The 19,833-nt window shown below is 33.8% G+C and overlaps 1 protein-coding gene across 5 annotated transcripts in view; it reads right to left on the bottom strand.

The window, feature by feature from the left end:
• Positions 1 to 19,833, bottom strand: part of KIAA1109 (KIAA1109 ortholog) — a 216,829-nt gene that overhangs the window by 122,107 nt on the left and 74,889 nt on the right. For 4 of the 5 annotated variants that reach the window (XM_032333325.1, XM_032333327.1, XM_032333328.1 and 1 more), the window contains exons 24-29: positions 19,029 to 19,208; positions 16,999 to 17,127; positions 13,987 to 14,106; positions 8,388 to 8,668; positions 3,207 to 3,457; positions 314 to 572 (exon numbers count right to left, since the gene is read on the bottom strand). In XM_032333325.1, the coding sequence (XP_032189216.1) occupies positions 314 to 572; positions 3,207 to 3,457; positions 8,388 to 8,668; positions 13,987 to 14,106; positions 16,999 to 17,127; positions 19,029 to 19,208 (1,220 nt within the window). The remainder of the gene's footprint in view (positions 1 to 313; positions 573 to 3,206; positions 3,458 to 8,387; positions 8,669 to 13,986; positions 14,107 to 16,998; positions 17,128 to 19,028; positions 19,209 to 19,833) is intronic. The other variant, XM_032333326.1, reaches the window with a different exon arrangement.

Raw genomic sequence — 19,833 nt, 5'->3', positions numbered from 1 at the left:
AAGGAAGTTGGAGGAATATCTAAAATTTTTGTATCTGGATGATGACAAATATTTATTTTCATTACATTTTTCTATTTCTGGAATGAGATATATATATATATATACACACACACACACACAGATAAAAATTTTGTAATTAGCAAGACAAAAGCAAATGAATATTTAAAACTATGTTCAGGAGGAGAAAAGAATTTTCTACAGTAAGTGAGTGGAGAGGAAAAAAAGTCTTTCTTACCAAAATTTTAAGTAACTACAATCTTATTATTAATAATTCCTAATCTAATCTAGTTTCTGAATATAATTGAATACTGACCTTACATGGCCATCATCTCTTTTTGCATTATGCAAGAATTCTTTTTGAACCAAATGGTCATCAACAACAGAAGAGGGACTTTCCTTTTCTCCAGCCAATAAGGGCTGTGCAGCACTAGAACTACTATTCTCCTCTGAGGAAGAGGATGAACTATGAGATCGTAATGGTACTTGAAGACTAAGGTGCTGAGTTTTTCTTTCTACTTCTATTCCCACTGATTTGTTTTCCCATTCTTTCCTCTTCATGCCATTCACATTACCTGAATAAACAAACAAAAAAGTAGGTTACATGAACATAATAATTTCAAAAACAATTTATGAAAATAAGAGCACTTAATCCAATTCCCTATTTTTATAAATATAATCAGTTTTTTAAAAGCACAAATATCTAATTTCACATAGCATTATGCTAAACACTATAAAAAGATATTATAGTAAGTATGGATCCAGATTCCATAGACAGTGAATTTTTTTAAACTTTATTTGAAAATTTTCATACTTACAGAAAACTTTAAAGAATACAAAGCCACCATATATCTTTTACTCAGAATTACCTATTTTAACCATTTTGCCACATCTGTTCTAATATGTATAATATATACATAAAACTTTTTGAATTGAGAGTAATTTGTAGACATAGTGACATTTTACCCTAGAGAGTTAAGTGTTTATTTCTGAAGAATAATATATATATATAATCTCTATATAATTATCAACTTGGAAATTTAGTATTTATACAATACTGTTATCTAATCTATCATGTGCTCTCCAATTTTTTAATTGACCCAAAAATGTCCTTGAAAGCACCTCTGCCCCTTCCAGTACAAGATTAACCTAGGATCATATATTATTGCATTCAGTTGTCATGTGTTCTTTAATATGGAACATTTCCTCAGTCCTGTGACATGTTATGTAAATTTGGGGTGGAAGGAATGAAAGTGGAGTCCCTACTAAATTGCTTAGATTAAAAAACAAAACAAAACAAAAAACAACTCCTGCCCAGTTTCTATTCTCCTCTAGCCATTCCTGTATTACCCAAGAAAAGAGGAAGCTGTTAGTAGGAAAAAACACCTCTCCCAGCAGAATGCAGTTCTAGATGGAATTTAAGGGGTAAGAAGACTTAAGAACTTACAATATAAGTAGTATTATTCACTTCTACTACCACAAATTGAAAAATCAGAACAATAAATGTCAAAAGAAAAATGGGTTTCATTCTCTTCTAGATGACAGGAAACTAGTGGTCACTGACCTTCCAAGGAACTCCTGCGTTCTACCATAAGCCCTCCTTGATTCTATTCTAACACTGAATATCTATACTTGGCTCCTAGAAACCTCAACAATCAGAAGTCAGATACTTACACAGGGGTTAATTCTGTACCAAACTCATAATGATTCGTGAATTAGAGCTCACTTCTGAAAGAATCAATAGGCAATATAATCACTACTATACATTGTAAGAATTATAACGAGCTTTGCTTTTGTTTGGTTAGGGAATTTGCTCTCTTTCCTTTCTTATACCATCTGTAACTTCCCTGTAGATTTTCTTTCTTCCCTTTGTGATGGTTAAACTTTGATCTGCAGATCAGAATATCAAGCAGTGTTTATAATTAGTGCCAGCTGTAGTGCAGTAGAAAGAACACTGAAGTGGCTTTGATGGCCCTGATTCTAGTTTCTGCTTAGCCATCTGATTTTGTGCAACTCCATCTCAGTGATGAGACTCACTTTCTTCACTAGAAGCAAGGAAAATATAGAACTCACACAGCAACTTGAAGATTAAATGAGACAATGTCTGTGAAAACCCTTAAAAGCAAATATTAATCGAATGTAAGAAAGTAATATTTTTAAGAAAAATGATAAATTTTATTTAGCATCTTTCCTATCCTTTAAATGTCAAGAACCTTTGATGTTTGCAGATTCTATAGGATAATCTGCTTTTATTCTAGGCAAAACTGCTTAAGTCAAATAACCTTAAATAAGATGTATATACTTATGTATTAATATTTAGTGAGAAATCATTAAAGCAAGAAATTGATATATATATAGTCCAGCTCTTTCTTTTAAGAGCTCCTTATACATGGAAAATCAAAACTACTTCTTCCCTCCTTTTGGTCTACTGACAAAAGGCAGTGCTGTAAATGTTTTTGAATAGATCAAGGGGAAAAGGCTGATATTAGTAAAATAGCAAGATGTTTCCATATTTCACTTCTTGACAGCATGACAACTTAAGCAGTAAATACTGCACTTAATTGTAGGAACATACAACTAAAAAACCCAAAGGAAAATTCACTTCTGAAGTCTTCAGAGATAAGATACTAGATAAATCTAAATGTAGTATACTTAAAGCCACCATTTACTGCTTACAACACACCTGTGTATCTGCCAAGTTATCCTACAGGGTCTAAGGAAAGGCCACATTTCTCTTTTTGACATGATCAGTTTTAGTAATGATAAGAATATCCTGCAGAAGAGTTGGTAATATGAGGGCCAACGGTATAAATATTACTATTGATAAGTTTTCCTATATAAGTAAACTGGTAAAACAACTGTTACCTTGAAGCACAGCTATTCTTAAGTAAATCTCTGGAAGCTGAGGTCACAGAAAATAAGAATATATATAAAGAAATACTCAGAACAAGCTTCTCTAGGAAAATCACCAATGTCAACAATAGGTCTGAAGAGTAGACCTACTTTTGCCTTAGGTAACTGTAAAAACTCACTAGTCTTCTCAGGCTTAGTTAAATCACCTGCAAAACAAAGGAAGATTATACTGAACCTACCTACAAGACTGCTCAAAAAACTGAGTTGAACACACTAACACTGAATTTCTCTCAAAAATGGCATAAAGGATAAAGATAAAAAAAAAGATTAGCACAAGTAACAAAATAACACATTACCATCTACAATTTTGGGAATTTCTTTAGTAATAATCCATTCTCCAGGCTGTAGCAGAGACTGTCCATAATACATATCAGACTCTGCACTCGTGCTTGAAAATGCAGAACTACTGGAAGGTGTCAACTCTTCAAGTTTGAAGAAATCTAGGCCAGTTACTGTGCCACCAAAGAATCTGCAGCCACCGAGACAACCACACTTGTTCCTACACCTCTTATTCTTCAGGGTATCATCTGGCCACAAAAACCACAACCTAAACAGAACCCAAAACAAAACAAACAAAAGCAACAACATAACAAAAACTCATTAGGAAATAAACTTTTTGGCAGATAATTAATTAAAACTAAGTTAATTGTTAATATTTTTAAAAGACAACATAAACACAAACACAAAAGCTTATTTTACTGTGGAATGTCTAATCATTTTGCCTTTCTTAAAAACAGTAGTCTCACCATGGTGAGATATAAGTAAGTAGGAAAAAAGAGAGAGATACACTAAAAAAAAAAGAACTAAAAAGAAGTAAATATAAAGATCAGACATTTAAATCCAATTTAAAAATAGTAGTAAATATTCTCGAAAGGACTAAAAATTTTAAACATCAAAGTAAAAAATGGACAAAACTATTGGTACAGGTTATACTAAATAGATAATTTATCGCCGTTAGCATTTCAGAGCCTATTTCACAGGCAAATACACCAAAATACTATAGGTATAGAGCAAATAAGAAATTTATTTCTCAATAAAACCAAAATAATGCATTCTATATATTAGAGGAAAAAACTGTAATAATTTTGTAAAAAGGACTCAGAACAAAGTCTTAAGAATTAGGACAGTGGGAGAAAATGTGTGTAAAATGCATTAGGTTCTGTAAATGATCCACACAAAAGCCCGTATATTAACTTTCTTAAAAAAATATTCCGTAATACAAATTTGGGAGATAAATCTTTCTTCTTCTTTTTTTAACTTTAAATAATAGAATTACCTCATATTAACAGTCTGTTTTTCTAAGTATTTTTATATGCATTATCTCCTTGGATCCTCAGGGCCCTCAAGGAAGACAGAATAGGTATTATCATTTCCATTTTACATTCTTTCATTTATATTTCTTGAACATATTGATATGTGCCTAGTACTGTGCTAAGTGAAACTGACAGACACAGTCTTATCCATATGAAGTTCAGAGTACAGAGGCAAAGACAAGCCAGAAACAAAATATCTAATCATAAACTGTACTGTGCTATGAGGTAAAAACAAAACAAAAACACACAAGGTGTTGTGACAAGGAAAACAGAAGGAAACTTTCAAAACGTAGTATTTGAGATGTGAAAGATGAGATGAAATACATCAAAATAGGAGTGCAACATCAGTCTAGAAGACAGTAGGAAAAATGTAAGAAAGCCTTACGATTAGTGAGAATCTGACATATTACTTCAGTTAATTGTTACCAAATTCAAATCACTTCCCTATTTTAAAGTATTAAGATTCAATCACTCAGCAAACTACTGCAAACACTGTAAAAATAAAAGACCTTATATATTCTACACACTTTTTAATTTAGCTCATTTGTGTAGCAACAAGCTTAGAAAAATGCATAGGTTTGCATTCATCTAGATATGGGTTCAAATTCCAGCTGTGCCACTTAGTAACTCTAGGATCTTGTCAGATTAGTTAAAATTTCTGAGCTTCAGTTTCCTCAACTATAAAATTGTGGTCTGATACACCTAATAAGACTGCTTTGGAAATTAAATGTAAAGCCCCTGATATAAAATCTGGAATATAGAAGTTGCATAACAAATGTTAGCTCCCCTTCCCTTCCTTTATTACAATCCAGTGCACTAGTTCTCAATTTTAGCTTGCATTAGAATCACCTGGAGGGCTTATTATACTATGGAGTGCAGGGCTGCACCCCCAGAGTTTCTGACTGAGGCCAAGTAAGACCTGATTATGTAAACTTCTAACAAGTTCCAAGGAGACACTGGGGTTGGTGGTTTGGGAACCATACTTTTCAAAAACACTAAAGAAACTAATGACCTGTGTATCCAGTAACTTTTCCAGTTATATCAAAAAAGAATACAGATAGGCCCCCAAACTCCTAGGAATCAGATATGCACAAAGGCAGCCAAATCTGAAGGTCAGTGAGTTACCATGTTGGGAGAGGCAATTGCCAATATGCCCTAAACATCCCTACCTGTTTTTGCTGGGTATGCCAAGTATGCAAAGCCATGACCAGGCCATTGCTTGGGACTGTACTGGCAGTAAACAACCTAAAGAGACGAGGTAATGTCTCACCCTGGAAAAGAGTAGGTTGGCTTTCACGTACTATAAAAGTCGTAGAATGCTTAAGTTCAATATTCTTCTTCTATAATGCACCCCACTGTGTGTAGATACCCATCATGGACTTTTTGTGTCACCTCCAAAGGATTCATAAATATGGGTACCAGATATAGCAAATAAAAGTAAGTTTGTCCTACGCAATGTATGGGACAATATGACACACCTATCCTAAAAAGTTATTTGTTTATCTCAAATTCAAATTTAACTAGGCATCCTATAGTTCCTCTGGCAACCCTACTTGGGGAACACAGGGAACCCATACAAACACACATGACTCTGGTTCATACTTTTGTTGTAATAAAGACCTTTGTCCTTGACCAGGAGTTTTGTGTCTTCTGGCAGCACCCGTGAAACTGTGGCAGGATAACTTGTTAGCTTGCAAGTACAGTAAAATCCCACTCTTCACAATTATTAACCAAAGAGAGCACTGAAACCAATCTAAATGGTTGGATTTACTTGAACATCAGGAACCTGAATCACATGGCGCCATTTTCTTCACTTCATTAGCACCCTATTTTACAATCTGACCTAATTAGACCCAGGCACTTTGTTCATAGCTACTGGCTTCCTGAGCAATAATTAACAAAGAAAACCACATTTTTTTAAAACATTATTCTCCACACATGAGCTTCCATACTTAGATTTACAGGATGTCAGGATCTTAAAGTAACTTAAAAGATTAATGTAATCTCAGTAAAAAATCTCAGAATTTTTAAAAACTAGACAAATAGTTCTTTGGGGAAATTAACAGATGAAAACAGCTAAAAGTTCGTGATGGAAAAATAAGTGTGTATTAGGTATAAATTTTTTACTATGGTATTTGAATACATATTTGCAAAACATCTATTTACACCCTTGGCTGGATTAATCCAAACACACCATAAAAAATCCAGATAGAGGGACATCTAGGTGGCTAAGTTGGTTAAGCATCTGACTCTTTTTTTTTTTTTTTAAGATTTTATTTATTTATTTGACAGAGAGAGATCACAAGTAGGCAGAGAGGCAGCCAGAGAGAGGGGGAAGCAGGCTCCCTGTGGAGCAGAGAGCCTGATTCGGGGCTCGATCCCAGGACCCTGGGATCATGACCTGAGCCGAAGGCAGAGGCTTTAATCCACTGAGCCACCCAGGCACCCCTAAGTATCTGACTCTTTATTTGATCTTAGGACCATGAGATAGAGTCCCCCATTGGGATGCTGAGCATGGAGCCTACTTAAGTTTCTCTCTCTGCTCCTGCCCCCCACCCCATGCACAGGCTCTCTCATTCTCTAAGAAAAACAAAAATAAAGAGCAACAACAACAAAAAACAGAGTTTAATGTTAACAACAATAAAAACAAAAGGAATAGGAAAAAAAAAAGAAAACATAGGTGCCATGTGATTACTAGCAAAAGAAATATTTTCTCAAATTAGTACAAGAAATTATAAAGATTAAACACTGACATATTTGAATACACAAAAAATAAAGTCTGTACATAAGACTAAAAAAATTTTAAAAAGAAACAAATTACAAAATATTAGCAGCAGGGACTACTGAAATCTATAGATTTAAGAGCTCTTAAAAATTGGTAAGAAATATACCAATATGCCAATTAATTAAATATACATAGAATAATAAGATGTAATTCACAAATGAGGAAATAAAAACCACCAATAAATACATGAAAAAAATATTAATCTCAGAAATAATGAAATGCAAAATAAAACAGAAATATCATCTCCCAGTTATCATAAAACACATAGGGAAGCAAAGATGCAGTGAGACACAGACTCAACTTAAAAAGTTACTGGGAATATAAAGTGAAATAATCTTTCTGGGAATTTGGGAATGCAAATCAAAAGGCTCAGTTTTTAGCACAGTCACCCCCCCCCCCTTTTAAGGAAACTATTTAAATTTAAAGAACATGTGGGAAAATATTTTATGTGCAAAAAATGTTCCTCTTACTATTATATATAATGAGGACTTTAGAAACATTTTCTATGCATTTAATGAATAAGGGCAATGGCTAAATAAGTACAATGTATCTTTTTGATGGTGTATTATCATTTGTTTTAAAGGAAATTTATAAAATTTTTGATCATATGGGCAGATGCTTAGGATATAAGTTTAACGCCAACATGCAGAATTTATAAATACAGGATGATTTCAAGTATAAGAAAGATACATTAAAAATATGGGGAAGAAATATGACAAATTCAGTGTGGTAAGGTTATGGTAATTATTTTCCTTTATTTCATAATAGTTTTCTCTATTTTAAAAATAAGCTCAATTAACTTTATAATGAGGGAGATGGGGATGGAAAAAGTTATACTGGCAGTTTAAACAGGTACGATTCAGTAAGAGGCTCTGGCAACTTTTTAAATGGCAGATACAATTATTTCTTAATGACTATTTCTTGAGGATTAGATTCCCTTAGTCTCCCTTGCAACTTTGAGAGCCCACAAAAGAAGAGTTTCGTAGAATACATGGTGATAGCAATGATGTTTTCTAGAAATGATGAAATGAAAGTGGCAAGCTGTGGTGAGAGAGAAAGAGGGGTAGTGCTCTATAAAATGTTACTTAGGAACTAGTAATATAAGCTCATTTCACTGCTATTACACATAGTATGGGCTTAGAAACACATTAAAAAACAGTGTTATTTCCATTAACCGCACCATTACAAGAGATGAGGTATATAATGTATTTACTTAAATATCAGGTTCTTACATCTTCACTGGGGTGTACCCAGCACAATCATATTTAGTCTTTATGTAAAATGTTCCTATTCCATTTCTAACAGTGGAATTTCCTCTATAATTATAAGGTAATTTTTGTCTGAACTTGGGATGATTAACTTCTTTAAATTTCACTTACCTCTTAGTTCTGCCATCATGAGTTTCTAGGAAATGTCTTTGAGCCTCATGTTTAGAATGATGATCAGCAGCTAATGCAATATCAACAGTAATGAGTCCTAAATTGGCTGACCCTGCTTCAAGCCAATAGGCCCTCCGTAGTACTGCAGGCTGAAGTCCAACTCTGGAATTATTTAATTGTTCAATGTACTGTCTCACTTGAAAATCCTGAATTGCAGCACTTATTCCTTCCCCAACTGACTGATTGTGGAGATTACAGTTTGCAACTCGAATTGCACCCATCTAAATTGAATAAAGAAAATGAAATAAAATGTAGTTTCTGCACTCTTAAGCAACTTAGAATAAACTACAAAAGAGGTATTATTTCAAACTTAATGAAAGAAAAAAAGAGAAAAATGGGAAATGGAAAAGATAAATGCAACAGAAAAGTAAACAGTCTATTAATAAAAAAAGGATAAAAGGAAAAGAACCTAAGTCAAAAGGAAAGCAAGAGAAGGAGGAAGGAAATGTTGGTAGTAAGTAATAAAATCACAGACTTTTAACAGGCTTAATTTAAAGCAGTAACCCACAAAGCGGAGGTGGCAAACAAATGTTTTCAGGAGCCAGGCAGGATATAAATGTACAAAACCTAAAGGCAGTTAAAATTCAAATTGCCTAAAGGCAATCAAAATTTAAAAACACTACCAATTTAATCCCCGCCATAAAAGCAACCTCCAAGTTTACATCCCTGCCATAAAGCAAAGTTATGATAATTCCATTAGAGTAAAATAGTAGTGAAAGCATGCTTTAAGACTGGAAGGGAACATGGACAAGCCCAAAACAGAAAGTTATCTCCTGGAATTCTGTAGTGTTCTCTGAGATGGCAAACTATAAATGTGTGTTCTATTTCAAGAAATGGGGGTTTTGAATCTTGACATCTATATTCATTAGGGATATTGGTCTGAAATTCTCCTTTTTGATGGGGTCTTTGCCCGGTTTGGGGATCAAGGTAATGCTGGCCTCACAGAAAGAGTGTGGAAGTTTTCCTTCTGTTTCTATTTTTCGAAACAGCTTCGGGAGAACAGATATTATTTCTTCTTTGAATGTTTGGTAGAATTCCCCAAGGAATCCATCAGGTCCTGGACTCTTGTTTTTTGGGAGGTTTTTGATCACTGCTTTAATTTCGTTACTAGTTATTGGTCTATTCAGGTTGTCAATTTCTTACTGTTTCAGTCTTGGAAGTTTATAGGTTTCCAGGAATGCATCCATTTCTTCCAGGTTGCTTAACTTATTGGCATATAGCTATTGATATTAATTTCTGATGACTGTTTCTATTTCCTTGGTGTTAGTCATGATTTTATTAATCTGGGTCCCCTTTCTCTTTTCTTTTGGATTTGTCTGGCCAGTGGTTTATTGATCTTATTAATTCTTTAAAGAACCAGCTTCTAGTTTCACTGATGTGTTCTACTGTATCTCTGGTTCCTAACTCATTGATCTCTGCTCTAATCTTAATTATTTCCCTTCTCATAAATGGGGTAGGCTTAATTTGTTGTTGATTCTCCAGTTCTTTAAGGTGTAAAAGAGTTTGTGTGTTTGGGATTTTTCTACATTTTTGAGTGAGGCTTGGATGGCTAATGTATTTCCCCTTTAGGACCACCTTTGCCATATCCCATAGGTTTGGGGCTGACGTGTTTTCGTTCTCATTGGTTTCCATGAATTGTTTAAGTTCTTCTTTGATTTCCTGGTTGACCCAAACATTCTTGAGCAGGATGGTCTTTAGCTTCCAAGTGTTTGCATTTCTTCCAAACGTTTTCTTGTCATTGAGTTCCAGCATTGTGGTCTGAGAATATGCAGGGAATAATCTCAGTCTTTTGATATCAGTTGAGACCTGATTTGTGATCCAGTATGTGTTCTATTCCAGAGAAAGTTCCTTGTGCACGCGAGAAAAATGAGTATTCTGTTGTTTTAGGATGGAATGTTATATGTGTATCTATGAGGTCCATCTGGTCCAGTGTGTCATGCAAAGCTCTTTTTTGTTGTTGTTAATTTTCTGCTTAGATGATCTGTCTACTGCTGAGAATGGAGTCTTAAGATCCCTTACAATTGGGGCGCCTGGGTGGCTCAGTGGGTTAAGCCGCTGCCTTCGGCTCGGGTCATGATCTCAAGGTCCTGGGATCGAGCCCCACATCGGGCTCTCTGCTCAGCAGGGAGCCTGCTTCCCTTCCTCTCTCTCTGCCTGCCTCTCTGCCTACTTGTGATCTCTCGCTGTCAAATAAATAAATAAAATCTTAAAAAAAAAAAAAGATCCCTTACAATTAATGTATTATTATCAATATGTCTCTTTATTTTGATTAACAGTTGGCTTATGTAGTTAGCTGCTCTCATGTTGGGGCATATATATTTACAATTGTTAGGTCTTCTTGTTGAATAGACCCTTTAAGAATGATATAGTATCCTTTAGTATCTCTGACTACAGTCTTTAGCTTAAAATCTAATTTGTCTAATATGAGGATTGCTACCCCAGCTTTCTTTTATGGTCCACTGGCATGAAAGATGGTTCTCCATCCCTTCACTTTCAGTCTGGATGTATCTTTAGGTTCAAAATGAATATTGTTATGCTGGAAATAAAAAAAAAATAATAAAAAATAAAAAAATAAAAAAAAATATATATTAAAAAAAAAAAATGATCCAACAGAACATTAAAAAGATTATCCACCATGACCAGGTGGAAATTATTCCTGGGATGCAAGGGTAGGTAGTTCATATTTGCAAATCGATCAATGTGATAGAACAAATTAATAAGAGAGAAGAGCCACATGGTCCTCTCAACGGATGCAGAAAAATCATTTGACAAATACAGCATCCTTTCCTGATTAAAACTTTTCAGAGTGTAGGAACAGAGGGAACATTAGATGTGGGTGCCATCTATGAAAAACCCACAGTGAATATGATTCTCAATAGGGAAAAGCTGAGAGACTTTCCCTTAAGATCAGGAACATGACAAGGATGCCCACTCTTGCCACTACTGTTCAATATAGGACTAGAAAGTCCTAGAAACAGCAATCAAACAACAAAAAGAAATAAAAGGTATTCAAATTGTCAAAGAAGAAGTCAAACTCCCTCTCTTCACAGATGACATGATACTTTATGTGGAAAACCCAAAAGACTCCACCCCAAAATTACTAGAACTCATACAGCAATTCAGTAATGTGGCAGAATACAAAATCAATGCACAGAAATCAGCTGCTTTCTTACACACTAACAATTAAACTGTAGAAAGTGAAAGTAAAGAATCAATTCCATTTGCAAGAGCACCAAAAACCATAAGATACCTTGGAATAAACCTAACCCAAGAGGTAAAGGATCTGTACTTTAGGAACTATTGAACACTCATTTAAGAAATTGAAGAAGACACAAAAAGATGGAAAAACATTCCATGCTCATGGATCGGAAGAATAAACATTGTTTAAATGTCTATGCTGCCCATAGCAATCTATACTTTCAATACCATCCCAATCAAAATTACCATTGGTATTTTTCAAAGTGCTAGAACAAACAATCCTAAAATTTGTATGGAACCAGAAAAGACCCCAAAACACCAAGGAAATGTTGAAAAAGAAAAACAAAGGTGGGGCTTCATGTTGCCTGATTTCAAGCTATATTACAAAGCTGTGACCACCAAGACAGCATAGTACTGGCACAAAAACAGACACATAGACCAATGGAATAGAGTAGAAAGCCCGGATATGGACCCTAAATTCTATGGTCAAATGATCTTTTACAAAGCACGAAAAAATATCCAATGGAAAAATAAAAAACAGTCTCTTCAATAAATGGTGCTGGGAAAATTGGACAGCTATATACAGAAGAATGAAACTCGACCATTCACTTATACCATACACAAAGATAAAGTCAAAATGAATGAAAGACCTCAATAAGAGACAGGAATCCATCAAAATCCTAGAGGAGAACACAGGCAGTAACCTCTTAGACATCTTAGCCACACAAATTTCTTTCAAGACACATCTCCAAAGGCAAAGGAAACAAAAGTGAAAATGAACTTTTGGGACTTCATCAAGATAAAAGCTTCTGCACAACAAAGGAAAACAGTCAACAAAACAAAGAGGCAATCCACAGAATGGGAGAAAATATTTGCAAATGACACTAAAAAAAAAGGGCTGATATCCAAGAACCTCTCAAACTTAACACCAAAAAAACAAATAATCAAGTTCAAAAATGGGCAGAAGACATGAACAGATGAACAGACACTTCTCCAATGAATGAAGAGAAATGGCTAAGAGACACATAAAAAAAATGCTCATTATCACTAGCCATCAGGGAAATTCAAATCAAAACCACACTGAGATACCATCTCATACCAGTAAGTATGGCAAAAATTAACAAGACAGTGAACAAGTGTTGGAGAGAATGTGGAGAAAGGGAAACCCTCTTACACTGTTGGTGGGAATGCAAGTTGGTACAGCCACTTTGGAATACAGTGTGGAGGTTCCTCAAAAAATTAAAAATAGAGCTACCTGATGATTCAGAAATTGCACTACTGGGTATTTACCCCAAAGATACAGGTAGTCTGAAAAGAAGAGCCAACTCAACTACCCCAATGTTCATAGCAGCAATGTTCACAACAGCCAAACTGTGGAAAGACCAGAGATGCCCTTCAACAGATGAATGGATAAAGAAGATGTGGTCCATATACACAATGGAATATTACTCAGCTATCAGAAAGGATGAATACCCAAATTTTGCATCAACATGGATGGGAGTGGAGGAGATTATGCTAGGTGAAATAAGTCAAGCAGAAAAAGTCAATTATCATTTGTTTTCATTTACTTACAGAACATAAGGAGAAAGAAGGGAAAAATGAAGGGGGGGAATTGGAGGGGGAGATGAACAATGAGAGACTGTGGACTCTGATGGTTTTAGAGGGGAGGATATTGGGGCATAGGTTGGACCGGTGATGGGTATTAAGGAGGGCACGTATTACATGGAGCATTGGGTGCTATACATAAACAATGAATCTTGGAAAACTGCATCAAAAACTAATGACAAAAAAAACCCAAAAAAAAACTAATGACATACTGTATGGTGACTAACATAACACAAAAAAAAAATAAAAACAAAAAAAGAAAGAAATAGAGATTTGGGGGCGTCTGGGTTGCTCAGTCATTTAAAACAACTAAATCTTGATTTAGGCTCAGGTCATGATCTCAGGGTGGTGAGACAGAGCTCCATGTTTGGCTCCACACTCAGTGGGGAGTTTGCTTCTCTCTTATTCTCCCTCCCAGCACCTGGTCATAGTCTTACTCTCTCTATATAAAATAAATAAATAAATCTTAAAAAAAAAAAAAAAAAAAGAAAAAAGAAGTTCGGTTTAGAAAAAAACTAACTATACTGCCCAAGAAATAGACAAAAGTGTACCTTTAAAATAAGTGTACCCCTGGGGATAAAAATATATGTTTATAAAAAATAAAAAATTTAAAAAATAAAAAAATAAAAAAAAATAAAATAAGTGTACCTTAAAAAAGAAAGAAAGAAAGAAAAAGAATTGGATATTTTGGTTTGGAAAAAGAACTGTATTGGCGAAGAAATAGACAAAAGTGTACCTTTAGATTTGTAGCACAGCCATGCTCCACGACATAAATATCTGCTCCATCTACCGCTAAACGAGTCATAGTATATTTCAAATCATCTGAAGTTGGACAAGGCCCAGGTATACAACTCAACTAAAAAGAAAAATAATTGAATATTTAATTCTTCACCCTCACTTCACCATTTTGGTACTCATACCTGCTGATTTAAATAAAATTTTCATTATGTGCATATTTTAAAAAATTAGTCAAATCTCATTTTCATAATGATAAATGAAATTATCAGTAATTAAAGACTTACTAATTAGAAACTAATCATAAGTATGTACCCTTTTCATTCATAAGGGGAAAGAAGAAAGTCTAAATTGACAGAATACAGTTACTAAAAGTCACAAAGAATAATCAAAGTAAAATGATAAGTAAACAGTGTCACAGGATTATAAGAACTATATAGGAGTTTAAAGTTGTAAGATTTTCTTATGAGTACTCTATACTACACAAACACACACACTTGTTTTTACAAATATATCAACCATAAGTTTTATTATGATATCTAAGGACAACTGACACAAATTTAATGTTATTTTACTCCTGAAACAGATTTGGTCATGGTTAGGCTGGAAGAAAACATACACTTCACCTACTTCTTGGGGAAATGGCAACCCTGAGTAAATTATTGGCTCAATGGCATACAACTGTTCATTAGTGGGTAGAACACAGATGTCTTGCATTATACCCAGTGTTCTATAATAATAAGGCATACCTTGGAGATATTGCGGGTTCCATTCTAGACCACCGCAATAAAGCAAATACCACAATAGAGCAAGTTAAATTTTTGTGGCTAAAATCAAAAACACAAGAAACAAGAAGTGTTGGCGAGGATGTGGAAAAAAAAAGGAACCCTTCTGTACTGCTGATGGGAATGCAAACTGGCATAGCCACCATGGAAGACAGTACGGAGACTGCTGAAAAAAATTAAAAATAGAACTAACCTATGATCCAGTAATTGCACTACTGGGTATTTGCTCAAAGAATATGAAAATGCTAATTCAAAAAGATATAAGTACCTCTATGTTTACTGCAGCATTATTTACAATAGCCAAATTATGAAAGCAGCCCAAGTGTCTATTGATAGAGGAATGGATAAAGACGTGGTGTGTGTATGTGTGTGTGTGCGTGTGTGCGTGCACGTGTATATACATAATGGAGTGTGTGTGTGGGTGTGTATATAAACAAAATGGAATATTACTCAGCCATAAAAAAGAATTAAAATTTGCCATCTGTGACAACATGGATGATCCAGAGACTATAAGACTAAGCAAAATAAGCCAAAGACAGATACCATATGATTTCACTCATATATGGAATTTAAGAAACAAATGAACAAAAAGGAAAAAAGAGAGACAAACAAAAAAATAGACCCTTAACTATAAAGAGCAAACAGATGGTTACCAGAGGGAAGTGGCCTGGGGGATGGGTGAAATAGGTGAAAGGGATTAAGAATATGCTTGATAAGCACAGAGTAATATATGGAAATACTGAATCACTACATTGTGTACCTGAAATTAACGTAATACTATATGTTAACTTTACTGGAATTAAAATAAAAATAAAAAATAAATAAATAAAAACTGTAAGATTAAAAAAAAGTGAATTTTTTGGTTTCTCAGTGCATATAAAAGTTATGTTTACACTTTATACTATAGTCTAAGTGTATAACAGCCTATGTCTAGGAAAAATGTATAAGCCTTTACTGCTAAAAAATGCTAACCATCATCTGAGCTTTCAGCATGTCATAATCACTATCCAAAGATCACTGTAACAATAATAATAATGACAAAGTTTGAAATATTACAAGAATTACCAAAACGTGACACAGAGACACAGAGCGAGCAAATACTGTTGGAAAAATGGTGCTGACAGATTTGCTTGCTGCAGAGTTGCCACACACCTTCAACTTGTTAAAAAACAAAGACACAAAACCACTGTATCTGCAAAGCACAATAAAACAAGGTATGTCTGTATCTTTTGCCCCCACAAAACAGACCCAAAAAACCCTGATCTAAAATGACAGAGGCACATCAGTGGTTGCATGGACTAATGAATGGCTGACTGCAAAGGGACACAGTAATTTTCTAAGGCAATAAAAAATGTTTGATTTTTAAAAATTTTAATGTAACACGAAAGCTTTGAATCTTAAAAAAAAAAAAAAAAAGGAAAGAGGCGACACCTACAAGTGTCCATTTATCCATAAGGAAGTAATTGTTTGACATATAACTAAGGATTCCCTAGATCCTGGCAGTGTTTATAACAAGAAAAAAAACTATTTTACCACCAATTATAGCAGTTTCCTTTATTGTCAGTAAATTAGCAGAGGTTATAGATATTTTGGACATAAAGTTAAAAGCAGGATGAATTGTTCTCAATTCACACTAATGTAACAGCAAATAAACATAGTATGTATAACAAAAGGAAAAAAAGGAAAAACATATAGAGGAAGAAATTAGAAAGGAAAACTAAACTGTTAACAATGGTTATCTGTATGTTATAGAATTAGAATAAAAATTTTTTTTTGAACTGCCATGTTTTCTTGGCAAATGCCAATGTTACTAACCATGTTACAAAAGAACAGGTATGTTCTAGGGAGGTCTATAAACAATGTCATGTAAGGAATTTAACCTTCCTCTTGCTTCAGTTTCTAAATCTTCTACATAAATATTTAGTTATATCCAAAAGAATGTAATTACATAAGAAAATGAGTTAAAAGTAAAAATGTAAGAGGTGAGATATAATCTTTATAATATCTCTATTTACCTGTGAATTTTTGTTTTAATAATTACCTCGTATGTTAGATACTTGCAACTAAATAACAACTGGCTACAAATCTGCAAAATAATTTATTGAGAAAACTGAACAATAATGCTTACTTCATGGCTATGTGTATTGGATTTAAAGCTGATATCTCAATCTTTCATTTTAAAAAATCCATAAATGTCTATAATACTGCTCACATATTTGTTAACATACCTTGGATTCACAGAACCGACGGTCAAATCCATGCTGACATATTATTACTGATTTAGGTCTTTCCAGTTCATACTCTCGACATACCACATGAAAAACAAATGTCTGTCCCCACTCCAACAGACAAGCTAGCTACAAATAAGCAGTGACAGGTTGAAAACAGTGTTAGCATTCTAAACACATGTTCAGAGTTCAAAAGCTTATCAAGAATATTAATACAGTTTGAAAGAACCCAAATGCTGTCTTACACCTGCTGCTACATAGCACAGTTTTTAGCTAGAATCACGATTTCTACCTTGACATCATTTTTAAGCTTATGTTACTTTTCATTTGTGAATGACAAAATGCATGATAACTGAAAAATTCAACCTCAGCAACTTACAAAGTAAGTATCTCCTTCAAGGTTAAATCTTCCTTCTTATATAACTGGAATCCTCTGTACACAAAAGCACCTAAAATTCTCTACCTAATAATGAACAAAAAAGCTTGGATATGAAATTATTATCTAATTATCATAGTGAGCTGCAATTTTGGAAAATTAGATATTTTGAAGATTATAGCACTTTTGTTTAGGTAAACAGAAACTTAAGTATATATTAATTCTTCATCAAATCTTTGGTTTACAAAAAAACCCCTTCATTTTATAATTGATTAGAATTGTTAATAAACATATTGAAATACAGGTATACAGGATATCATTCAATAAAAAAGTTTAAACTATCAGATAACATAAATTTCACTTTTAAAACATACAAAGAATGGAATACACATTAAAAAGCACCTATGGATTCATGAAATGCTCATTCAAAAGTGATGCTAAGATTCTAGTGCAGACGAAATGTTTCATCTTCTAAAAAGGGCAACTTAGAAACGTATGAGATTCTAGCAATTGTTAGATTAAAGGAATTGTGTTCATTATTATACAATCAGCATGGCTTTATTCTTTGTTAAGGAACAAACTTTTTAAAATAAATTTCAGTCTTTACCTATACATTAGAGAAAAGAGATGGTGGATAATAAGGAAAGGATAGTCAGTCACCAGCCCAGTGAGCACTGAGTATTTCTTTCCATCCATTTTTATACATTCTATTATGTATTTTATCTACTTTTATATAAAATATCCCTTTTCAAATCCATTTTCTTATTTCTAGAATCTTAATTTTTGCTGCCTTTCAAAAATTTCTTGCAGATATGCAAGATATCTAGAGTCTTTACCCACCTTCTTGTTGCTATTTCCTACCTATAAATGTTTCATACACATTCTGTAATTTTTATTAAAATTGAGCAGGTATATTTCAAACATTCAAGATCAAATTCCACTCTTCTTAAATGCCAAGATAAGCATGTACATCATAAATATATGGATCAATAGGTGAAATGGTACAGTAATACAGCTATTTGGCTAAATACCAATGGTCCATTTCAAGAACTAAATGATCCTTATGACCTCTGAGTCTTCTAAAGATTAAAGGGGATAAGAGGAGGAGGGGTATTTTATCAAATTTGTTCTTATTTTTTTAAGTCCACATCATTAAAACAGATACAAATGATGTTATCTTGCTTTGACACATGATAAGAACTGAGCTATTTAATCTTGAGTTTTGTAAACAATATTTTTAAATCCTACTTAAGAAATATACAAAAAAGCAAAATTCTTTTAAAAAATTACTTCATAATACCGGGGAAAAAAAGAATTTTTCAACAGCAGAGAAAGAACTAATGTAATATTAATAATATATACAATTTCCAGACCAGTTCTCATACTTCCCAAAGTTTTGATCTTGAAAGTGTTATGCAGAACTATAAAACATTACACCCTTCAATTTTATGTGGCTCAGAAAAGTGAAACTTGTCTCTGACTCATCTGTTGCTAAGAAAATCCTGAATGGCAAGAATGACTCCCAACCAAAAAGCAAAGAATTGTCTGGCCCTCAGAATGCTATTAGTGAAAATGCAATGAACATCCAAACAGGCAAACAATTTGCTCTTGGCAAAGTGGGTGAGCAAAGGAAAAAGAAGTCAGATAATCATACCTGTGGTGCTGTGACCTTAGCTGTAAGACTTCCAGCCTGCACATCAATTAACCATGCATATTCTAAGGAATCACTTCCCAAAGGAAGACCTTCTGCTGAGAACATAGCATGTGCTCTCAGCTGGAGACCTGACAAATTGATGTGACCCTCCCTGAGTACTTCATCCACAGGAGGTCGCTGCTGAAAACAATAAGAAGACTGTAAGAAGTACAAGAAAACTGCGTTATTATTTCTAGTTGTTTTTTTCCTCCAGAGACTAACAGTAAAAACACACTATCTGGAAAATAACACTCACGGGTCCATAAAATCCTAACACACAACCTTGTACCAGAGAGTCTCAGTTAAGCTTCTTTAGTGACAATATCCATTCAGAGTCCAACTGCAAAGCAAGAGAGCAAAGTCCTAGAAAGAATGATACTTCTCTGATACAAATGAATGGCTCAATATTTGAATAAAAAGAAATTAGTATTCTGACTGACAGGGAATATAAGAGACCAATCTTTGGTGGGAAGACAGGAATAATGAGATTAAAATACTAAAAAGAAAAAAAAAATAATAACAGGGAAGAACAAAAACCATTATGACCATAAAATGAAGAAGTAGGAAAGAAAGCCATCTTTCATATAGATTTTGAGAACTACATAAATATAAAAATGATATATTTACCTATTTATTTATCAGAAATTACATACTTACTACCAAAAAGCAGCAAATATTTCAAAAAGAAAAGTTCTGGAACTTACAAAGCTAAAAGATAGGTCATAAAATAGGGTAGTCCATGGAACACTAGTTCCACAGAATAGTA

Source organism: Mustela erminea, chromosome 2, assembly GCF_009829155.1.
Source record: "Mustela erminea isolate mMusErm1 chromosome 2, mMusErm1.Pri, whole genome shotgun sequence".
Classification (NCBI taxonomy): Eukaryota; Metazoa; Chordata; class Mammalia; order Carnivora; family Mustelidae; genus Mustela; species Mustela erminea.
This window is presented reverse-complemented; position numbering and strand designations above follow the sequence as displayed.